This window comes from Oncorhynchus keta, chromosome 20, assembly GCF_023373465.1.
Source record: "Oncorhynchus keta strain PuntledgeMale-10-30-2019 chromosome 20, Oket_V2, whole genome shotgun sequence".
NCBI lineage: Eukaryota > Metazoa > Chordata > Actinopteri > Salmoniformes > Salmonidae > Oncorhynchus > Oncorhynchus keta.
The window spans coordinates 33,319,725-33,340,450 of record NC_068440.1 but is presented as its reverse complement, the minus strand read 5'-3'; the positions used below and the strand labels follow the sequence as shown (position 1 = coordinate 33,340,450).

At 46.2% G+C, this 20,726-nt stretch overlaps 1 protein-coding gene across 1 annotated transcript in view; it reads left to right on the top strand.

Annotated features, from left to right (window-relative positions):
- Window positions 1-179: 179 nt before the first annotated feature.
- Window positions 180-20,726, top strand: part of LOC118399651 (TBC1 domain family member 20-like) — a 23,594-nt gene continuing 3,047 nt past the window's right edge. Inside the window, exons 1-7 of the mRNA XM_035795911.2 lie at window positions 180-449; window positions 1,139-1,324; window positions 1,901-1,981; window positions 3,162-3,348; window positions 3,988-4,089; window positions 10,305-10,446; window positions 13,745-13,929. Of these exons, the coding sequence (XP_035651804.1) occupies window positions 374-449; window positions 1,139-1,324; window positions 1,901-1,981; window positions 3,162-3,348; window positions 3,988-4,089; window positions 10,305-10,446; window positions 13,745-13,929 (959 nt within the window). The 5' untranslated portion in view covers window positions 180-373. The remainder of the gene's footprint in view (window positions 450-1,138; window positions 1,325-1,900; window positions 1,982-3,161; window positions 3,349-3,987; window positions 4,090-10,304; window positions 10,447-13,744; window positions 13,930-20,726) is intronic.

Genomic DNA, 20,726 nt, shown 5'->3' with positions numbered 1-20,726 from the left:
TTTGCTTAACAGACGATGAAATCGGTGAGAACATAAAACTACAAATGCTAATGCATTGAGCCCGCCTTAATATATTTACAATTGACAGTGAATAAGCCATTAAGATGCGTAGATTTTTAGAACGAGATCCCTTTTCGCCAATCAGATAACATAAAAATATAAATCCCGCCTCAAAATAATACTTCGGTTGATTTCCTGGGACAAGTGCCGATGGACAGGAACAGCTGTTTGACAAATGACAGCTCATGCTCTGAATTCGTTTTAATTGCTATTTTTCTGTCGTTAGATAAACTATTTTAAAGCTGAATTTATTTCTGCAAGTGCCGATAGCACAACATATATACTGTTGATGCTCTATTCATTTTAACAGGATATGAAAAAGGGAAGGAAACACCAGCAAGGTACAGGAGCCCGGGTGAATGGGAATGGAAATGCACAGCAACATGGAGGTAAACTTAATCAATCAGTACTAAATCATTACCAAATTGCAGATAATCTACCCATATAGTACATGGTGAGAATAGTTGTACAGTTGTTAATTGAATAGATGCATAGCTTCTCATATAACTAGCTCTGTACGAGTCCTCCCTCGGTCTGGCCAGCTGCCAGACATGCTACGTGGAACAACAAAGAAACGTGACCGTCGATTGACCCAGAGCAGAGCCTGGATGGGATTGATCCATATGAACCATAATTCTTAATGGCAATACAAATGCACATTCTAGAATTCATAATCACTCATTCTTTATCAAAACATGTCAACCTGCAAAAAGTAAGTAGTTACTAAGTAGTTACTATCAAAGTAGTTACTGTCAGTAAAGTTGCAGTTGAAGCAAGGCAAGATTGCAATAGATTGGTGGGATACTATTGCTAACTATATGCACTACATTTTACATTAGTAACAGTAATAAGTGTGAAAAGCAAGCACTTTTAACTTCCATATTGAAATTAAATAGCGTTATGTTGAAGGAGTTGACTAACAAAAAGTGATTTCAACATACCAGCATAGACAAAGAGCCGTTGCTAGCAGTGGTACTCCAGAAATACTGGGGTTGTCATCCAAGCAAACCGTGACCACAGTCAAGACCGTATTGCATGACATGTATGATCTCAATTCATATTTTCTGTTGTCAAACAGAGCATGAGTCATGGAAAAAGCTGAAGCTGGTGGAGATCCACCAGGCCCTGAACTGTGACCCTGTGGACATTGAGACCCTGCGGAGGGCGGCCGTCAGCGAGGGAGGCCTTCTTACAGATGAGATCAGGAGGAAAGTCTGGCCCAAGCTGCTCAGCGTCAATGTGTATAACTTGCCTGCTAAACCAAGTGAGTGAGATATTTACATGTGAGGAATATGGATGCCCATTATTGCAGTTGGCCATTGCCCTGAGACATGGCTGTAGAAACTATCCCACTAGGCTACCCTGGGGCAGCAGGGTAGCATCGTGGTTAGAGCGTTGGACTAGTAACCGGAAGGTTGTGAGTTCAAACCCCCCAGCTGACAAGGTACAAATCTGTCGTTCTGCCCCTGAACAGGCAGTTAACCCACTGTTCCTAGGCCGTCATTGAAAATAAGAATTTGTTCTTAACTGACTTGCCTAGTTAAATAAAGGTAAAAATGTTTTTTTAAATGACGCCTTAGTAATTTACCGCCATGTGAGCCAAGTTGGACATTGCATTGTGTCAGCATGCATCTAGTCTGTTGATGTATGTTAAATGAATATAGCCTTCATTAACTTCTATCAACGTTGACTCCTCCTTAGTCCTCAAAACTGTGCAACGTAAATACCCCACAGGCAACATTCAAGGCCTTTGGCAGTAGCACTGACGAATATTGTATGTTCAACTGAAACCAATGGTTGGGAGGGGGGTGGACACCAAGCAGATGTGTTTTGATTCCAGCCAAGGATATCCGAGAGAACCACAAGGACTTCAACCAGGTGCTCCTTGATGTCAGGAGGTCCATGAAACGTTTCCCAAGAGGTAACTCACTCACTGTGCCTGACATAGAATACAATAGAATATAATACATTAGATTAGATTAGAGGCAACTTACTCGCTGCCATTGAATAAAATAGAATGGAAGTTACTCACTCACTGTATGTGCATTTGATATGATCAGGGGTCAGCTGATACTTCATGGTCTCCTCCAGACCAATGTCAGTTAACTCAGGGCCTTACTGGGGGGCATCTCAATACTGTTGTTCAGTGGCTTCCTTAAGCATTTCCTTATTTCCTTTTCTTCATCATGACCACTGATTGAAGGAGACTTTATTAATAAAACTAAAACCAATATGATGGAAACAGATTTCAATCCAGTCCTTGTGTCTACCAGAGATGGGCTGCTTGTATCAGTGTCTAGTGTTCTTGAAGTTAATTAAATGATGAAAGCAAACTGTTGACAGGCATGGAGACACTGAGGTTGAGACAAGTATCTGAAGCTCTAGTGATTGCAGTTTGCTGCCTAGACGTTGGTTGTTAATATCTGGATTGAATCAGAGCGATAGAGTTTGCGCCTACCCCTTTTTTTTCTGAAGTATTGAGATACAGCCATGTTTTCTTCCCCTCTCCCCAGTCAGTATTGAGATACAGCCATGTTTTCTTTTCCTCTCCCCAAACAGTATTGAGATACAGCCATGTTTTCTTCCCCTCTCCCCAGTCAGTATTGAGATACAGCCATGTTTTCTTTTCCTCTCCCCAGACAGTATTGAGATACAGCCATGTTTTCTTTTCCTCTCCCCAGTCAGTATTGAGATACAGCCATGTTTTCTTTTCCTCTCCCCAGTCAGTATTGAGATACAGCCATGTTTTCTTTTCCTCTCCCCAAACAGTATTGAGATACAGCCATGTTTTCTTCCCCTCTCCCCAGTCAGTATTGAGATACAGCCATGTTTTCTTTTCCTCTCCCCAGGCAGTATTGAGATACAGCCATGTTTTCTTCCCCTCTCCCCAGTCAGTATTGAGATACAGCCATGTTTTCTTCCCCTCTCCCCAGTCAGTATTGAGATACAGCCATGTTTTATTTTCCTCTCCCCAAACAGTATTGAGATACAGCCATGTTTTCTTTTCCTCTCCCCAAACAGTATTGAGATACAGCCATGTTTTCTTTTCCTCTCCCCAGTCAGTATTGAGATACAGCCATGTTTTCTTTTCCTCTCCCCAGGCATGCGTGTGGACGAGAGGCAGGTACTACAGGAACAGCTGATCGACATCATCCTGGTTGTCCTACAGAAGAACCCTGCGTTACACTACTACCAGGGTTACCATGACATCGTGGTCACCTTCCTACTGGTGGTTGGAGAGCGCATGGCCATTGCTATGGTGGAGACCCTTTCCAATCACCACCTCAGGTAGATATGAGGGTTATTGCTGTTGTTACTGATCTAGGATCAGATCTGGTCCCCACCTGCCCATACTGTATATAATCTTATACATTACGAGGGTTATGGCTGTTACTGATCTAGGATCGGATCTGCCCCCCCCTGCCAATAATAGAGTATACTGTTATTCATTATGAGGGTTATTGCTGTTGTTACTGATCTAGGATCAGGTCCCCCCCCTGCCCATACACAGTATAATGTTATTCATTATTAAAGGTAAATCTGATCCTATATTAGGTCACTTACTATGAGACTCTTTATAAATAAATAATAGCCCAGGCCTGATTTGAAATAGTAATTGAAATCTTTCAACTACTGTGAGATTTTGCTTGAGCCTGACTGCAGTGCCAGATGGGTGGGCGTGGCAATTTTCTGACTATTCCATTGGTTTCCTTGCGCCAGGCAAGCTCAATCAAACACAGATTTTTACTGTTAGTCTGTTGTTTTACGACGCATGAAACATTATTTTATTTTTATTTGACAAGTATTGGAAAGATTTCAAAAGAATATTGCGACCCTGTTCTCGTATTATACCCCTTGTTTTAACATTTTAACATAACAAAGATGGCTTCCCTTCTCTGTGTCCATCATGGCCACATGCTCCTGCAGGGATTTCATGGATCCTACCATGGACAGCACCAAGCACATACTGAACTACCTAATGCCAATACTGGAGCAAGTTGATCCACAGCTACATGAATTCATGCTGAGGTAATTCTTAGTTTTTTTTGCGTGGATTTGTTAAAGAGTTAAAGACCCAATCCAGCCTCCCTAGCACCTCATAGTATCATCTGATTTACTAAACAAAAGGCACATCTCAGTAGGTGGTTCAGGTCATGAGTTACTGCCTTGCTTTGTTGTTGTCTTAGGTATCTCTTTATGTAGTGTTGTCTCTCTTGTCGTGATGTGTGTTTTGTCCTGTATTTATATTTAATTTATTTTTTAATTGTATTTTTAATCCCACCTCCTGTCCCTGCAGAAGGCCTTTTGCCTTTTGGTAGGCCATCATTGTTAATAAGAATTTGTTCATAACTGACTTGCCTAGTTAAATAAAGGTTAAATAAATAAATACAAAATAAATAAATATAATAATCCACACATCAGAGGTTGGGTGAAACCTATCTTGTGTATGTGATAGTAAAATATATATATATATATATATATATATATATATACCGGTCACAAGTTTTAGAACACCTACTCATTCAAGGGTTTTTCTTTATTTTTACTATTTTCTACATTGTAGAATTTTAGTGAAGACGTCAAAACTATGAAATAACACATATGGAATCATGTAGTATCCAAAAAAGTGTTAAACATATCAAAATATATTTTATATTTGAGATTCTTCAAAGTAGCCACCCTTTGCCTGGATGACAGCTTTGCACACTCAGCTGCCTGTCACTGATCTTGGCGTTGGCAAAGCTTTGCACACTCAGCTGCCTGTCACTGATCTTGGCGTTGGCAAAGCTTTGCACACTCAGCTGCCTGTCACTGATCTTGGCGTTGGCGAAGCTTTGCACACTCAGCTGCCTGTCACTGATCTTGGCGTTGGCAAAGCTTTGCACACTCAGCTGCCTGTCACTGATCTTGGCGTTGGCAAAGCTTTGCACACTCAGCTGCCTGTCACTGATCTTGGCGTTGGCAAAGCTTTGCACACTCAGCTGCCTGTCACTGATGTTGGCGTGAATCAGGCCTTCATTGAATTGCTGCAAAGAAACCACTACTAAAGGACACCAATTAGAAGAAAAGACTTGTTTGGGCCAAGAAATCTTTGCATTGGACATTAGACTGGTGGAAATTTGTCCTTTGCTCTGATGAGTCCAAATTGGAGATTTTTTCCATGTCTTTTCTGAGACGCTGTGTGGGTGAACAGATGATCTCCACATGTGTATTTCCCACTGTAAAGCATGGAGGAGAAGGTGTTATAGTGTGGGGGTGCTTTGCTGGTGACACTGTCTGTGATTTATTTAGAATTCAAGGCACACTTAACCAGCATGGCTACCACAGCATTCTGCAGCGATACGTCATCCCATCTGGTTTGGGCTTAGTGGGACTATCATTTATTTTTCAACAGGACAATGACCCAACACACCTCCAGGCTGTGTAAGGACTATTTTACCAAGAAGGAGAGTGATGGAGAGCTCTATCAAATGACCTGGCCTCCACGACCCCCCTTACCTATACTACATTGAGATGGTTTGGAATGAGTCGGACGGGGGGGTGAAGGAAAAGCAGCCAACAAGTGCTCAGCATATATGGGAACTCCTTCAAGACTGTTGGAAAAGCATTCCAGGTGAAGCTGCTTGAAAGAATGCCAAGAGTGTGAAAAGCTGTCATCAAGGCAAAGTGTGGCTATTTAAGAATCTCAAATATAAAATATATTTTGATTTCTTTAACACTTTTTTTGGTTACTACAGGATTCCAAATGTGATATTTCATAGTTTTGATGTCTTCACTATTATTTGACAATGTAGAAAATAGTAAAAATTAAGAAAAACCCTTGAATGAGTAGGTGTTCTAAAACTTTTGACTGGATATATATTTTTATTTATTTATTTAAAAAATGTGTGTATGTGTTTACTTGTGTCCTTGGAAATCCAGTTTCCCAGATTTTTTGAGAAAAGATCAGATAGCAGGTTTGAATGGTATATGACAAGCAAGGCAAGGCTGCAAGGAATACACCTTCACTTTGAAGTAATTCTACCAGTTTTCCCCAACTTCAAACTTGGATTCATGAGCTAAAGTTTTGACGTTTTTTTCAGTTGCTACCAGTGGAATGTATTTTGTTTTATTATGTGTTAAAGAACAATCTCTCAGATGTTTTACCTTATTGCCTTGTGAAAATATATTTTCTATCAGCAAAATTTGTTTTTATATTTGCAGTTGCGACCTAATGATCGGCGCCCATATTCATGAAGGCGCTCAAAGTAGAATACTGATCTAGGATCAGTTCTCCCATGTTCATGTAATTGTATTCATTATTATCCAAAAAGCAAAACCTATCCTAGATCAGCATTCATACTCTGAGATGCTTTATGATAATACCGGCCATGCTTCCCACTCTTCTATCCTGAAGGGGGCAGTAGAGTGCACATTTTTGTCTTGGAAAGGCAGGTTGTCGCAGCCAGGATATTAATTACAATCGAGTCAAACTGAGAGAGATAGAAGTAATCAATAGGATAGAGTAAAATCAATCCGTCTCTACCTGCCTTGCCATCAGTGTGTGTAGTTATTATGAGACAACAGAACAGAGGGCTAGAGAATGAGAAAAGACTGGATTTCTTATTTATTTGATGTGTTTGTATAATTGATGGTCTGACAAGCACGTGTAGCACAGTGGGATTTAATTGGGAAGACTGAGTTAAGAACGGGCCCTGGTTTCCTGTCTCCACAGCTAGCTGTCAGCCAGTCAAAGGATTCCACCGCCTTCCCCTGTGCTGTCACTGTGTTCTGTCAATGTCACGTCTTTGATTGTCAACCATCTTAAGGTTTTTTCAGCGTCAATATGACTGTTGTGCTGGCAAGTCGCAATGAGCTATGGTTGAGGACTTCTGTTTTCGCACGCTAGACATGTTTTTCATCCAGCTCAGAGGAAATGTAAAGGCGGCAGACAAGGATCAATGTTTTGACTCAAAACCTGAAGCTGTGTTTTATTTGAATGCTAGTCAAAGTGTGCCTGTAACCCTCTTAAAACCCCAGTGTTTGGTGTACTAACACACACTACCACAGTACTTGATATTGTCCTCGTCTTATTTGTGTCCTGGGTGTTGTGTTGGATTTTTATGGAGTAACCTGTATCACATAAACCTCTAGTGTTGAGTTACTCACTCACTCACTCACTCACTCACTCACTCACTCACTCACTCACTCCCCCTCCCTCTTTCTCTGTTGCGTGCAGAGCGTCCCCAGGCCCTGATAGAAAATAAAGTTATTTTTGATAGTGGCCCCTTGTAAAATGTAGAGAATAGGAGGATCTAGTGATAAATATTGAATATGGGTGCATCTTGGGACACGGGCTGGCGGGAGGGAGGTTTCTAGCCTACTGTCTCTGTTCTGGTCACTGTAGCCTAGCGTAGTGTAAGGCCACGAGCAGAAGGCTGCATCCCAGATTGTACCCTAGATTGCACCCTATCTCCCTATATAGTGTACTACTTTTGACCAGAGCTCTATGGGTCCTGGTCAAAAGTACGGTAGGCTAGTGCCCTACCTAGAAAATAAGTTACTATTTGAGACAGAAGCCCACAGGTTTGGTGTGCTCTGTCTGGCCCTGCTGCCACTGCTTTTAGGCTACCCAAAGAAGTATTTGATGTTAGAACAGTTCTTTAGCCTAGTTTTTATAAGTAGGCATTACTTAATTTTAACTAAATGAAAGGTTTATAGAGGCAAGACATTTGACAACGTAATGATTGTTGCTGTTGTGGTTTCCATCCTAAATGTTAAGTTGGCTATAGGGCTGCTTATGGATGTTAGACACAGGGGATTTAAATGAGCCGCACTCAACAATGAGTTGTTCTCCTGCCAAGCCCAGAAATAACCATTTGGAAAAGGATCGTTCCACGCCAGCAGAATGTTTTTGGGGGGTATCTCCGATTTGTTCTGGCAATTTTCATATAATAAACTTCATTGAGAGGGAAGGATGTTTTAAAATGCTTTTTACATTTTGTATCACCAACCATTTCTGAGAGAAATCTGATGAAAGCAGACATTTTAAGCCTTTTTTTAGACGTGTTATGTAAGAGCCTATGATCTGTGAACCGTACATGATGAACCATACATCTTGCTGTCATTATCCTCCTTATAGTGTGCCATACAATATGGAGTATGTCTAGATTCTGAAATAAAACATATCACACATTTATTCAACATTACAAATATATCTACCCTTTTTTTGTGTGAATTCGTTCATTTTAAGACATTAAAAAGTAAAAAGCATGAAGTTCCTATGTGCGAATTGCCAGAACAATCTGAGATACCAAAATATTTTTCATCTCCCGCTGGCGTGCAATCACCCCAGAGCCATTTTTGGCTCCTAAAATAGAGCTGCATTAAGAAGTGCAGTCCAAAGGGCTTCTGTAGTGAACCATGCCTAATGCCTTGCCTTTAGGACTGGGCTCTCTGTAGTCTATAATTACATCATCAGTGTGTGACCGTCCTTACTCACAGAAGCTGGCATCGCTGCGTCTCAAATGGCACCCTATTTCCATGGAAACCATTTCCTATATAGTGCTACTTTTGACCAGAGCCTTTGTTTTACTTTGGAGGCAAATACAGGATAAGTGCTGGGCTGCCCCCAGCAGGAGGAGGAGATTGGATTTTTCTGTGCATCAACCAGTGGAGGCTGCTGAGGGGAGGACAACTCATAATAATGGCTGGAACAGAACATATGTGATGGCATCAAACACATGGAAAGTATTCAATACCATTCCAGTAATTCCCCTCCAGCCATTAACAACGAACCCATCATCCCCAACCTCCTGTGACATCAGCTAGTGAGATGTCAACTGGTGTTTTTTAATTAGCCAGTGTACAAATTAGCTGTCGATGTTGCTTTTCATAATGAGAGGTTGAGCGATGTTGTTGCTGTTTATTCCCTCTTGTAAAGTGTATTGAGACTCTGTGACGATGTACTTTTGAATTCTCTTGACTTGTTCACATGGCCTAGGCCGGTCTGGCGTTCGAAGCTGCTGCCTCTGGAAAATATCACTGCAGCATGGGTTGGAATTCAGCCCACTGCTATTTCAGCACACTCTCTCCTCCATCTTTCCTCTACCATTGACTACACTACATGACCACAATACATGACCAAAAATGTATGTGGACACCTGCTCCTCAAACATCTAATTCCAAAGTCATGGGCATTAATATGGAGTTGGACCCTCCTTTTGCTGCTATAACAGCCTCCACTCTTATGGGAAGGCTTTCCACTAGATGTTGAAACATTGCTGCAGGGATGGGTTTGAGGTCAGGGCTCTGCAGCCCAGTGAAGTTCTTCCACACGGATCTCGACAAGCCATTTCTGTATGGACCTCGCTTTGTTAACAGGGGCAATGTCATGCTGAAACAGGAAAGGGCCTTCCCCAAACTGTTGGCACAATGTTGGAAGCACAGAATCATCTAGAATGTCATTGTATGCTGTAGTGTTAAGATTTGCCTTCATTAGAACTAAGGGCCCAAGCACGAACCATGAAAAACAGCCCCAGACCATTAATCCTCCTCCACCAAACTTTACAGTCGGCACTATGCATTGGGGCAGGTAGTGTTCTCCTGGCATCCGCCAAACACAGATTTGTCCGTCGGACTGCCAGATGGTGAAGTATGATGCATCACTCCAGAGAACGTGTTTCCACTGCTCCAGAGTCCAATGGCAGCGAGCTTTACATCACTCCAGCCGACGCTTGGCATTGCGCATGGTGATTTTAGGCTTGTGTGCGGCTGCTCGGCCATGGAAACCCATTTCAGGAAGCTCCCGACGAACAGTTCTTGTGCTGACGTTGTTTCCAGAGGCAGTTTGGAACTTGGTAGTGAGTGTTGCAACCAAGGACAGACGGTTTTTACGTGCTACACGCTTCAGCACTCGGTTAGACGGTTCCACTTTAGAATGACAGCCCTTACAATTGACCGGGGTAGCTCTAGCAGGGCAGAAATTTGACGAACTGACTTGTTGGAAAGGTGGCACCCTATGACGGTGCCACGTTGAAAGTTCTTCAGTAAGGCCATTCTACTGCCAATGTTTGTCTATGGAGATTGCATGACTGGGTGCTCGATTTTATACACCAGTCAGCAATGGGTGCGGCTGAAATAGCCAAATCCACTAATTTGAAGGGGTGTCCACGTATGTTTGTGTGTATGTATAGCGTACCTCTGGCCTGTCACATTATCAAAAAATGTATAACTGTATAACTGCCTCATGTGTTTTGCTGCAGGGCCGAGGTGGGCACCATCTTTGCTCTGAGCTGGCTCATCACATGGTACGGCCATGTCCTGTCTGAGTTCCGTCACGTTCTCAGGCTCTATGACTTCTTCCTGGCTTCACACCCCCTGATGGCCATCTACTTCGCTGCCGTGGTAAGAACCACCATTTTAACTGTGACCTCTGTTTTATAGTAATAGAATACTATAGAATGGATATGTTGTTGTGCATTTTTGTGAGGAATGGACATGTTTCTTCTACCTTACTCTGTACCTGCACCTGTGTGCTTCCAAGTTGTCTGCTGAACATATTTTTGGGGCCGTGTGTATTTTCTGTAAGTGACTATTCCATGCCCAAAATACTATCTGAGGTGAATTCTGAGATGCATCTCTTATTTACACTGAGTATACAAAACATTGAGTTGCACCCCCTTTTGTCCTCTGAACAGCCTTAATTCGTCAGGGCATGGACTCTACAAAGCGTTTCACAGGGATGCTGGCCCATGTTGACTCCAATGCTTCCCACAGTTGTGTCAAGTTGGCTGGATGTCGTTTGGATGGTGGACCATTTTTGATACACATGGGAAACTGTTGTGTGTGAAAAACCCAACAGCTTTGCAGTTCTTGACACACTCCAACCGGTGTGCCTGGAATCTACTACCATACCCTGTTCAAAGGCACGTAATTTGTCTTGCCCATTCACCCTCCGAATGGCACACATACACAATTCATGTCTAAATTATCTCAATGCTTAAAAATCCTTCTTTAACCTGTCTCATCCCCTTCATCTACACTGATTTGAAGTGGATTTAACAAGTGACATCAGTAAGGGATCATCTCTTTCACATGGATTCACCTGGCGAGTCTGTCATGGAAAGAGCAGGTGTTCTTAATGTTTTGTCCTGTCAGTGTATAGGACAGTGGTCACTAATGGACAAAAATAAATAAAAAATAGTCCACAAAAATAGTCCACTCATTAGATGGTATTGAGGAAGTGATATCTCGCCAAACTTCAAATGTGTCTTTCTCGCTCTGCGCTTTGTAAATGGAGTTGTTTTTTGACTACATGTCAGCAGCAAAAGCAAACAAGTTTTTCAAAAAGAAAAGGCAAGGATTTATCTTTTTACACACACACTCACACTCACACTCACACTCACTCATACACACTCACACTCACACACTCACTCACACACACTCACACACACTCACTCACACACTCACTCATACACACTCACACACACACACTCACTCACACACACTCACACACACACACTCACACACACACTCACTCATACACACTCACACACACTCACACACACACTCACTCACACACACTCACACACACTCACACACACTCACACACACACTCACTCATACACACTCACACACACTCACACACACACTCACTCATACACACTCACACACACTCACACACACACTCACTCATACACACTCACACACACTCACACACACTCACACACACTCACACACTCACACACACACACACACACACACTCACACACACACACTCACACACACTCACACACACTCACACACACACTCACACACACACACTCACACACACTCACACACACACTCACTCATACACACACACTCACACACTCACACACACTCTCACACACTCACACACACTCACACACACTCACACACTCACACACACACTCACACACACTCATACACACTCATACACACACACTCACTCACACACACTCTCACACACACACTCACACAAGCAAGCACAGGAATCCAGGGCACTTTGTTGTAGCTAGACCAGTTAATTAAACAACTGTAATGAACTCACCAGAGGTTTGGTGTGGAGGACTAGTTGTGTTTGTGCCAGATTGCTTTAAATGGCCCCTTTCTTCTCCTTCCATAAGCCTATCCCCTGCTAGATATTGGAGCTGCATGCAAACCAAAGGGGCCTGAGGCCTTTTGAAGTCGGGATACAAAGCAGTCAGGAAATGTTGTTCGTCCTGCCTCCTCAGGTTACTAGGCACAGTAGTTCGTCCTGCCTCCTCAGGTTACTAGGCACAGTAGTTCGTCCTGCCTCCTCAGGTTACTAGGCACAGTAGTTCGTCCTGCCTCCTCAGGTTACTAGGCACAGTAGTTCGTCCTGCCTCCTCAGGTTACTAGGTACAGTAGTTCGTCCTGCCTCCTCAGGTTACTAGGCACAGTAGTTCGTCCTAACTCCTCAGGTTACTAGGCACAGTAGTTCGTCCTGCCTCCTCAGGTTACTAGGTACAGTAGTTCGTCCTGCCTCCTCAGGTTACTAGGCACAGTAGTTCGTCCTGACTCCTCAGGTTACTAGGTACAGTAGTTCGTCCTGCCTCCTCAGGTTACTAGGCACAGTAGTTCGTCCTGCCTCCTCAGGTTACTAGGCACAGTAGTTCGTCCTAACTCCTCAGGTTACTAGGCACAGTAGTTCGTCCTAACTCCTCAGGTTACTAGGCACAGTAGTTCGTCCTAACTCCTCAGGTTACTAGGCACAGTAGTTCGTCCTACCTCCTCAGGTTACTAGGCACAGTAGTTCGTCCTGCCTCCTCAGGTTACTAGGCACAGTAGTTCGTCCTGACTCCTCAGGTTAGTAGGTACAGTAGTTCGTCCTGCCTCCTCATGTTACTAGGCACAGTAGTTCGTCCTAACTCCTCAGGTTACTAGGCACAGTAGTTCGTCCTGACTCCTCAGGTTACTAGGTACAGTAGTTCGTCCTGCCTCCTCATGTTACTAGGCACAGTAGTTCGTCCTAACTCCTCAGGTTACTAGGCACAGTAGTTCGTCCTGCCTCCTCAGGTTACTAGGCACAGTAGTTCGTCCTAACTCCTCAGGTTACTAGGCACAGTAGTTCGTCCTAACTCCTCAGGTTACTAGGCACAGTAGTTCGTCCTAACTCCTCAGGTTACTAGGCACAGTAGTTCGTCCTACCTCCTCAGGTTACTAGGCACAGTAGTTCGTCCTGACTCCTCAGGTTACTAGGTACAGTAGTTCGTCCTGCCTCCTCAGGTTACTAGGCACAGTAGTTCGTCCTAACTCCTCAGGTTACTAGGCACAGTAGTTCGTCCTAACTCTTCAGGTTACTAGGCACAGTAGCTTGTCCTACCTCCTCAGGTTACTAGGCACAGTAGTTTGTCCTGCCTCCTCAGGTTACTAGGCACAGTAGTTCGTCCTGCCTCCTCAGGTTACTAGGTACGGGGGGCTTAACCCTTTGACTCTGTGCCCGGCCAAAACCCAAAATCATTACTCACCGCACATCTCCCGGATCAGAACACAGTCTGGTGTGTAAGTCTGATGTACATGGTAGACGTTGATCTACTATTAATGTCGATTTGAAACGTATTAATTGGGTTTTAACAGAATGTAGCTAGACGAATTGTCACCACTCTCTACTGATTGGTTGAATCGGACAGAGCATGCTAATATTCTGTCTCCTTTGTAGATCGTCCTGCACAGGGAGAAGGAGGTGAAGCAAACCGAGTGTGACATGGCCATGGTGCACCAACTCCTGTCTAAGATCCCCCAGGACCTGCCCTACGAGGAGCTCATCACCCAGGCCCACTGCCTCTTTACCCGCTACCCGCCCTCCCTGCTGGCCAAGCGTGCTGCTCTGCAGTCCCGCAATAGGTGGGTGTGTCAGGGTCTCTCTCTATAACTTACAGTACAGGGGAGGAGACTGCTTCAACCAACTAGTAGTCCAGTGTTATGACTACTGTTGTCAGGATCTATGATATAAAGAACAGAGCAGAGGCTCCTGCTACATCTGGCTTAGGAATTAATGGAGATGTGGATCCTGCCAGTCACTTGGTAACGGAGGAGACATTACTTGGAACCAAATGTAGCAGTCAGATTGAGCTTGTAGACGGTGGAAAATGAACTGCAGTGTAGACCCAGCAGGGGATTCCATCCAACCTGCAGACTGCTGCAACCGATGGGGTTTTACTGTTCAGGCCTGGTGGGGATCCTCTAGACCCCTCAAATTCAGATCTGGACCTCAAAGCTGACTAGTGGTGGCTGTTCCGTTGTCTGGGGGTAGAAGCTATTGGCCAGTCTGCTCCTATACTGCCGCGTCTGAGGGATGGGAGAACAGGCCGTGGCTGAGGTCCTTGATGATCTTCTTGGCCTTCCTTTGACACTTGGTGTTGTAGGTGGCCTAGAGGGCAGGCAGTGTGCTCCCAATAGTGTATTGGGCTGAACGTACCACACTCTAGACTTACAATATTCACATATCCAACAATCATGTTTTAGTCTGAACTGGCCTGAAACATGGGGAACGTGCGGGGAGATAGTCCCCTGTGTAGTATTCGCAGTAGATCTAACTGACTGCGAGTAGAGTAGAGCTCTCTGTGGTTTTTCCACATGTCCAGCAGGTGGTGTTGTTGAGCACAAAGTCCCCCAGCCCACACCACAGACTATTCTCCTCATGATGCTGGAGCTGATCCTCTTCCTCCTTAGTGTCTTTTGTGATGTGGCTGATGTTCAGGCCTGTCTGCATCCCAGTCCTTTGTATGCTAACGCTATGTGTCAGTCTGTGAGATTGAGCCTGTAGATCCCTGCACGTTTCTCCTTTTCCCCCCACAGGTAGGTTGCTAGTCTCACTTTTATGATGGTATCAACACCAGCGGGAGCTAATGAATACCTTTAGCATGCCCGCAAGAGCAATGTTGTTTTCCCTCTATTCATGTGTCCCTGGTGGACAGAAATGTCTTCTAAACAGTGTTTTGGATCCAGTGACAGCAATGTGGTTGACTTTAGATCTGACAGGCAGCGAGAGAGAAAACCTGCCTCTTGTCAGAAAAGGTTGTGGAGAAGGATGGGAGGGTTAGTTGTCTGGGTTTGGGATGTATTCTCTTCTTTTTTCAACGTCACACTCGTCACACCACAGAGAGAGAAGGGTGGGGGGGGGGGGGCTTGTGCAGATGCCAGCTATCCAATAAATAAGCCTAGTCCCTAGGTAATTATGGGGCTGTCTTATTTAGCATGAAAACCCCCATCTCCATCAGATGGGGGGGTGGGGAGAGGGGGAGTGGGTAATTTGGGAAGGCTGCGTTGTGTGGTACATGCCCCAATATTGTTCTTGGGGCGGAGATGAAATTAGTAGCTTTCACCACACTCCAACCCCTGGTTTCTGGCTCTATTTGTCTGACTGACTTTAGAATGGGCTGCAATGGGGAGGATGTGGCTGCAATGGGGAGGCTGTGGCTGCAATGGGGATGCTGTGGTTGCAATGGGGAGGATGTGGTTAGAATGGGGTGGATGTGGTTAGAATGGGGTGCAATGGGGAGGATGTGGTTAGAATGGGGTACAATGGGGAGGATGTGGTTAGAATAGGCTGCAATGGGGAGGATGTGGTTGCAATGGGGAGGATGTGGTTAGAATGGGGTGCAATGGGGAGGATGTGGTTAGAATAGGCTGCAATGGGGAGGATGTGGTTTCAATGGGGAGGATGTGGTTAGAATGGGCTGCAATGGGGAGGATGTGGTTAGAGTAGGCTGCAATGGGGAGGATGTGGTTTCAATGGGGAGGATGTGGTTAGAATGGGCTGCAATGGGAGGATGTGGTTAGAATGGGCTGCAATGGGGAGGATGTGGTTTGAATAGGCTGCAATGGGGAGGATGTGGTTTCAATGGGGTGGATGTGGTTAGAATGGGCTGCAATGGGGATGATGTGGTTTCAATGGGGAGGATGTGGTTAGAATGGTCTGCAAGGGGGGAGGATGTGGTTAGAATAGGCTGCAATGGGGAGGATGTGGTTAGAATAGGCTGCAATGGGGAGGATGTGGTTAGAATAGGCTGCAATGGGGAGGATGTGGTTAGAATAGGCTGCAATGGGGAGGATGTGGTTAGAATAGGCTGCAATGGGGAGGATGTGGTTAGAATAGGCTACAATGGGGAGGATGTGGTTAGAATAGGTTGCAATGGGGAGGATGTGGTTTCAATGGGGAGGATGTGGTTAGAATGGGCTACAATGGGGATGATGTGGTTAGAATAGGCTGCAAGGTGGAGGATGTGGTTAGAATGGGCTGCAATGGGGAGGATGTGGTTAGAATAGGCTGCAATGGGGTGGATGTGGTTAGAATGGGCTGCAATGGGGTGGATGTGGTTAGAATGGGCTGCAATGGGAGGATGTGGTTAGAATGGACTGCAATGGGGAGGATGTGGTTAGAATGGGCTGCGATGGGATGTGGTTAGAATGGGGAGGATGTGGTTAGAATGGGCTGCAATGGGAGGATGTGGTTAGAATGGACTAAAATGGGGAGGATGTGGTTAGAATGGGCTGCGATGGGGAGGATGTGGTTGCAATGGGCTGCAATGGGGAGGATGTGGTTAGAATGGGGAGGATGTGGTTAGAATGGGCTGCAATGGGGAGGATGTGGTTAGAATGGGCTGCGATGGGGAGGATGTGATTAGATTGGGCTGCAATGGGGAGGATGTGGTTAGAATGGGCTGCAATGGGGAGGATATAATTAGAATGGGCTTCAATGGGGAGGATGTGGTTAGAATGGGCTGCGATGGGGAGGATGTGGTTAGAATGGGCTTCAATGGGGAGGATGTGGTTAGAATGGGCTGCGATGGGGAGGATGTGGTTAGAATGGTCTGCAAGGGGGAGGATGTGGTTAGAATAGGCTGCAATGGGGAGGATGTGGTTAGAATGGGCTGCAATGGGGAGGATGTGGTTAGAATGGGCTGCAATGGGGTGGATGTGGTTAGAATGGGCTGCAATGGGGAGGATGTGGTTAGAATGGGCTGCAATGGGGTGGATGTGGTTAGAATGGTCTGCAAGGGGGGAGGATGTGGTTAGAATGTGCTGAAATTGGGAGGATGTGGTTAGAATGGGCTGCAATGGGGAGGATGTGGCTGCTATGGGGAGGATGTGGTTAAAATGGGCTGCAATGGGGAGGATGTGGTGATGTAGAGTTCTTCCTCAATAGCTTTTTTCAGGACTCTTCAGTGACAATTTTCTGATGATTAAGAAACATTGTAATTTATCACAATCAAATCAACAGAATTTAGCCTACCACTTCTTTCCTGCAGAAGCTGCCAGCTGTACCCCACCCAGTGCATCAGCTCCTCCAGCAGCAGTTGGTTGGTTGGCTGTTTGTTTGAAGGGCCTCCCCTCACGGCCTTCTGGATTTACTGTGAGAAGCGGCTGGCCCAGCAGGACTGTGATGTAGCCGGCTTGGCCTCCACTGAGGCTGCACTGGGGGACAGTGATATCACCTCCGGCACATCTCTGAGCCAGGCGGTGGGGGGTTGAGGGGGGGATGGAGTGGGGGCTGGCACGGCAGTGGTTCCTGCGCAGCGACAGCGAGCATGCTGGGAAGCACAGAGGCGTTGGAAACGGATTAGCCAGTTAGACCTTGTGCACAATCACCTCTGACAGAGCTCCCTCCAACGAAAAGCGAACCGTTGCCGCTGCATTCATTTTTCCTTCCTCTCTCTCATACTCAGTCTAAGAATGTGGGTTTCATACGCAAAGGCAACGTATGATTGTAAACAAGTCTGTGTGTTAACATCTTGAAGGTCATGACATTGTGTGATATGATGCTTGGTGCTGATTTTTTTTGTGTGTTTGGTTGTGAGTGTTTACCATACCAATTCACAGGTGACCGTGACATCTACATACCCCCTACCTCCCTGACTCACTTTCCCTCTCCGTAGCCCGTATCCTTCCACCAGCGCTGCAGTCAAACCTCGGTCCGTATCCTTCCACCAGCGCTGCAGTCATCCCTCGGTCCGTATCCTTCCACCAGCGCTGCAGTCATCCCTCGGTCCGTATCCTTCCACCAGCGCTGCAGTCATCCCTCGGTCCGTATCCTTCCACCAGCGCTGCAGTCATCCCTCGGTCCGTATCCTTCCACCAGCGCTACAGTCATCCCTCGGTTCGTATCCTTCCACCAGCGCTGCAGTCATCCCTCGGTCCGTATCCTTCCACCAGCGCTGCAGTCATCCCTCGGTCCGTATCCTTCCACCAGCGCTGCAGTCATCCCTCGGTCCGTATCCTTCCACCAGCGCTGCAGTCATCCCTCGGTCCGTATCCTTCCACCAGCGCTGCAGTCATCCCTCGGTCCGTATCCTTCCACCAGCGCTACAGTCATCCCTCGGTCCGTATCCTTCCACCAGCGCTGCAGTCATCCCTCGGTCCGTATCCTTCCACCAGCGCTGCAGTCATCCCTCGGTCCGTATCCTTCCACCAGCGCTGCAGTCATCCCTCGGTCCGTATCCTTCCACCAGCGCTGCAGTCATCCCTCGGTCCGTATCCTTCCACCAGCGCTGCAGTCATCCCTCGGTCCGTATCCTTCCACCAGCGCTGCAGTCATCCCTCGGTCCGTATCCTTCCACCAGCGCTGCAGTCATCCCTCGGTCCGTATCCTTCCACCAGCGCTGCAGTCATCCCTCGGTTCGTATCCTTCCACCAGCGCTACAGTCATCCCTCGGTCCGTATCCTTCCACCAGCGCTGCAGTCATCCCTCGGTCCGTATCCTTCCACCAGCGCTACAGTCATCCCTCGGTTCGTATCCTTCCACCAGCGCTGCAGTCATATATATATGCCATTTAGCAGACGCTTTTATCCAAAGCGACTTACAGTCATGTGTGCATACATTCTACGTATGGGTGGTCCCGGGAATCGAACCCACTACCCTGGCGTTACAAGCGCCATGCTCTACCAACTGAGCTACAGAAGGACCATCCCTCGGTTCGTATCCTTCCACCAGCGCTGCAGTCATCCCTCGGTTCGTATCCTTCCACCAGCGCTGCAGTCATCCCTCGGTTCGTACACCAGTGCTGCAGTCATCCCTCGGTTCGTATCCTTCCACCAGGAGTCCCCTCGGTTCGTATCCTTCCACCAGCGCTGCAGTCATCCCTCGGTTCGTATCCTTCCACCAGCGCTGCAGTCATCCCTCGGTTCCACCAGCGCTGCAGTCATCCCTCGGTTCGTATCCTTCCACCAGCGCTGCAGTCATCCCTCGCTCCTTCCACCAGCGCTGCAGTCATTCCTCTCCGGGTTTAAATGACATTGCTGACAAGAGGCCTTGAGTGACAGCTGGATACAAATGTCTGCCTGACAGGCAATGTAGTGACACTGCCAGTGCCACGCTCTCTGGATGGCTGGTTTCTGGTTGCTTCCTTCCTGTAGTAAGGTCAGGCAGTCAGTCAGTCAGCAGGCAACAGGTAACATCGGGTAGAGAGAGGAGGCGACATCTAGAAGACAGGGTCACAATCATTAATTCAAACAATGTTTTGCAATGGAAAGGAAAATGAGCATTACTTATTGGACATTTCAGGTGGAATTCTCTCTGTTTCAGTCCGTTTCCTTCCGTTTTAGTGTCTAATGAATTTGACCTAGCAGAGCTCGGCAGACTGAGAGTGGGCTGTGTGGGTCTCCTATTCGAGACTTGGCATTAGCTCTGTTAAGGAAGGTCATGTCTGTGTTTGTTTAACTTTGACCCAATGTAGAGTAACATATGACCTCGTGTCCCCTCCCCTTGCTCAGTAGTAGAGTGGTGAATGACATGACGTGTGAGGTCAAGTGTTAGAACTAGTGACCCACTTATTCTGTGTATAGGGGGGAGGGCAAAGGAAAGCGGTAGAGAGGGACTCAAAAGTAAAGAGGGAAAGCGCGAGCAGGGGGGTTGTGTTGCGTCACACTGCACGGCTGAGAGAGCAGCTCCCTGTGGCACCACGACAAACAGAACAGGGCCTGTCGGTGACGACTCAACCACACTGAACATCCTCTGCTTCTTCTGGGTCACGAGGACAGCTGCATGCCGACTCACCCGTCTGACCTCTCTTGTGTCCCTACTTTACTTCGGCCTAGGGAATAGGGTGCCATTTGGGACGCATCGCTGGTGTAGTAATGCTAAACATGAATTAAAACATGAATACAAAACTATTGCGGCACAGGAACACTGGCTACAGTGTGCCACGGTCACAGAGAATGACAGATGGGCACAGCATGGAAGGCTCACAAGGCCAATAGCCAAATTCATTTTGAAATGGCCCTCTATCCCTGAAATGACAACATACTTCATTTCTAAGTTAAGACACCAGCAAAGCCACCTCTACCTGACAAAATATTTCCCCCAACTCCCTCAAGGTTTAGAATGAGCTGCTTTGATCACCGTCATCAGCTCACTATCCTGTCAGCTGTATTCAAAGACTCAGTGTCACGGTCATTGACGAGGTCCTAGTCCCTTTCAACAGGAGGAGAAATGAGAGGAGAGAACATGGGCTAAGCCAGCCACTGACTGCACAGTACACCGTCACTGTCACACAGATTGAGTATTCCAAATGACACCTTATTCCCTATTTAGTGCACTACTTTTGACCAGGGCACATAGAGCTCTGGTCAATAGTGGTGCACTATATAGGGAATAGGGTGTCATTTGGAACGCCGTAGGAGAGGAGTAAGTGATAGGAGTC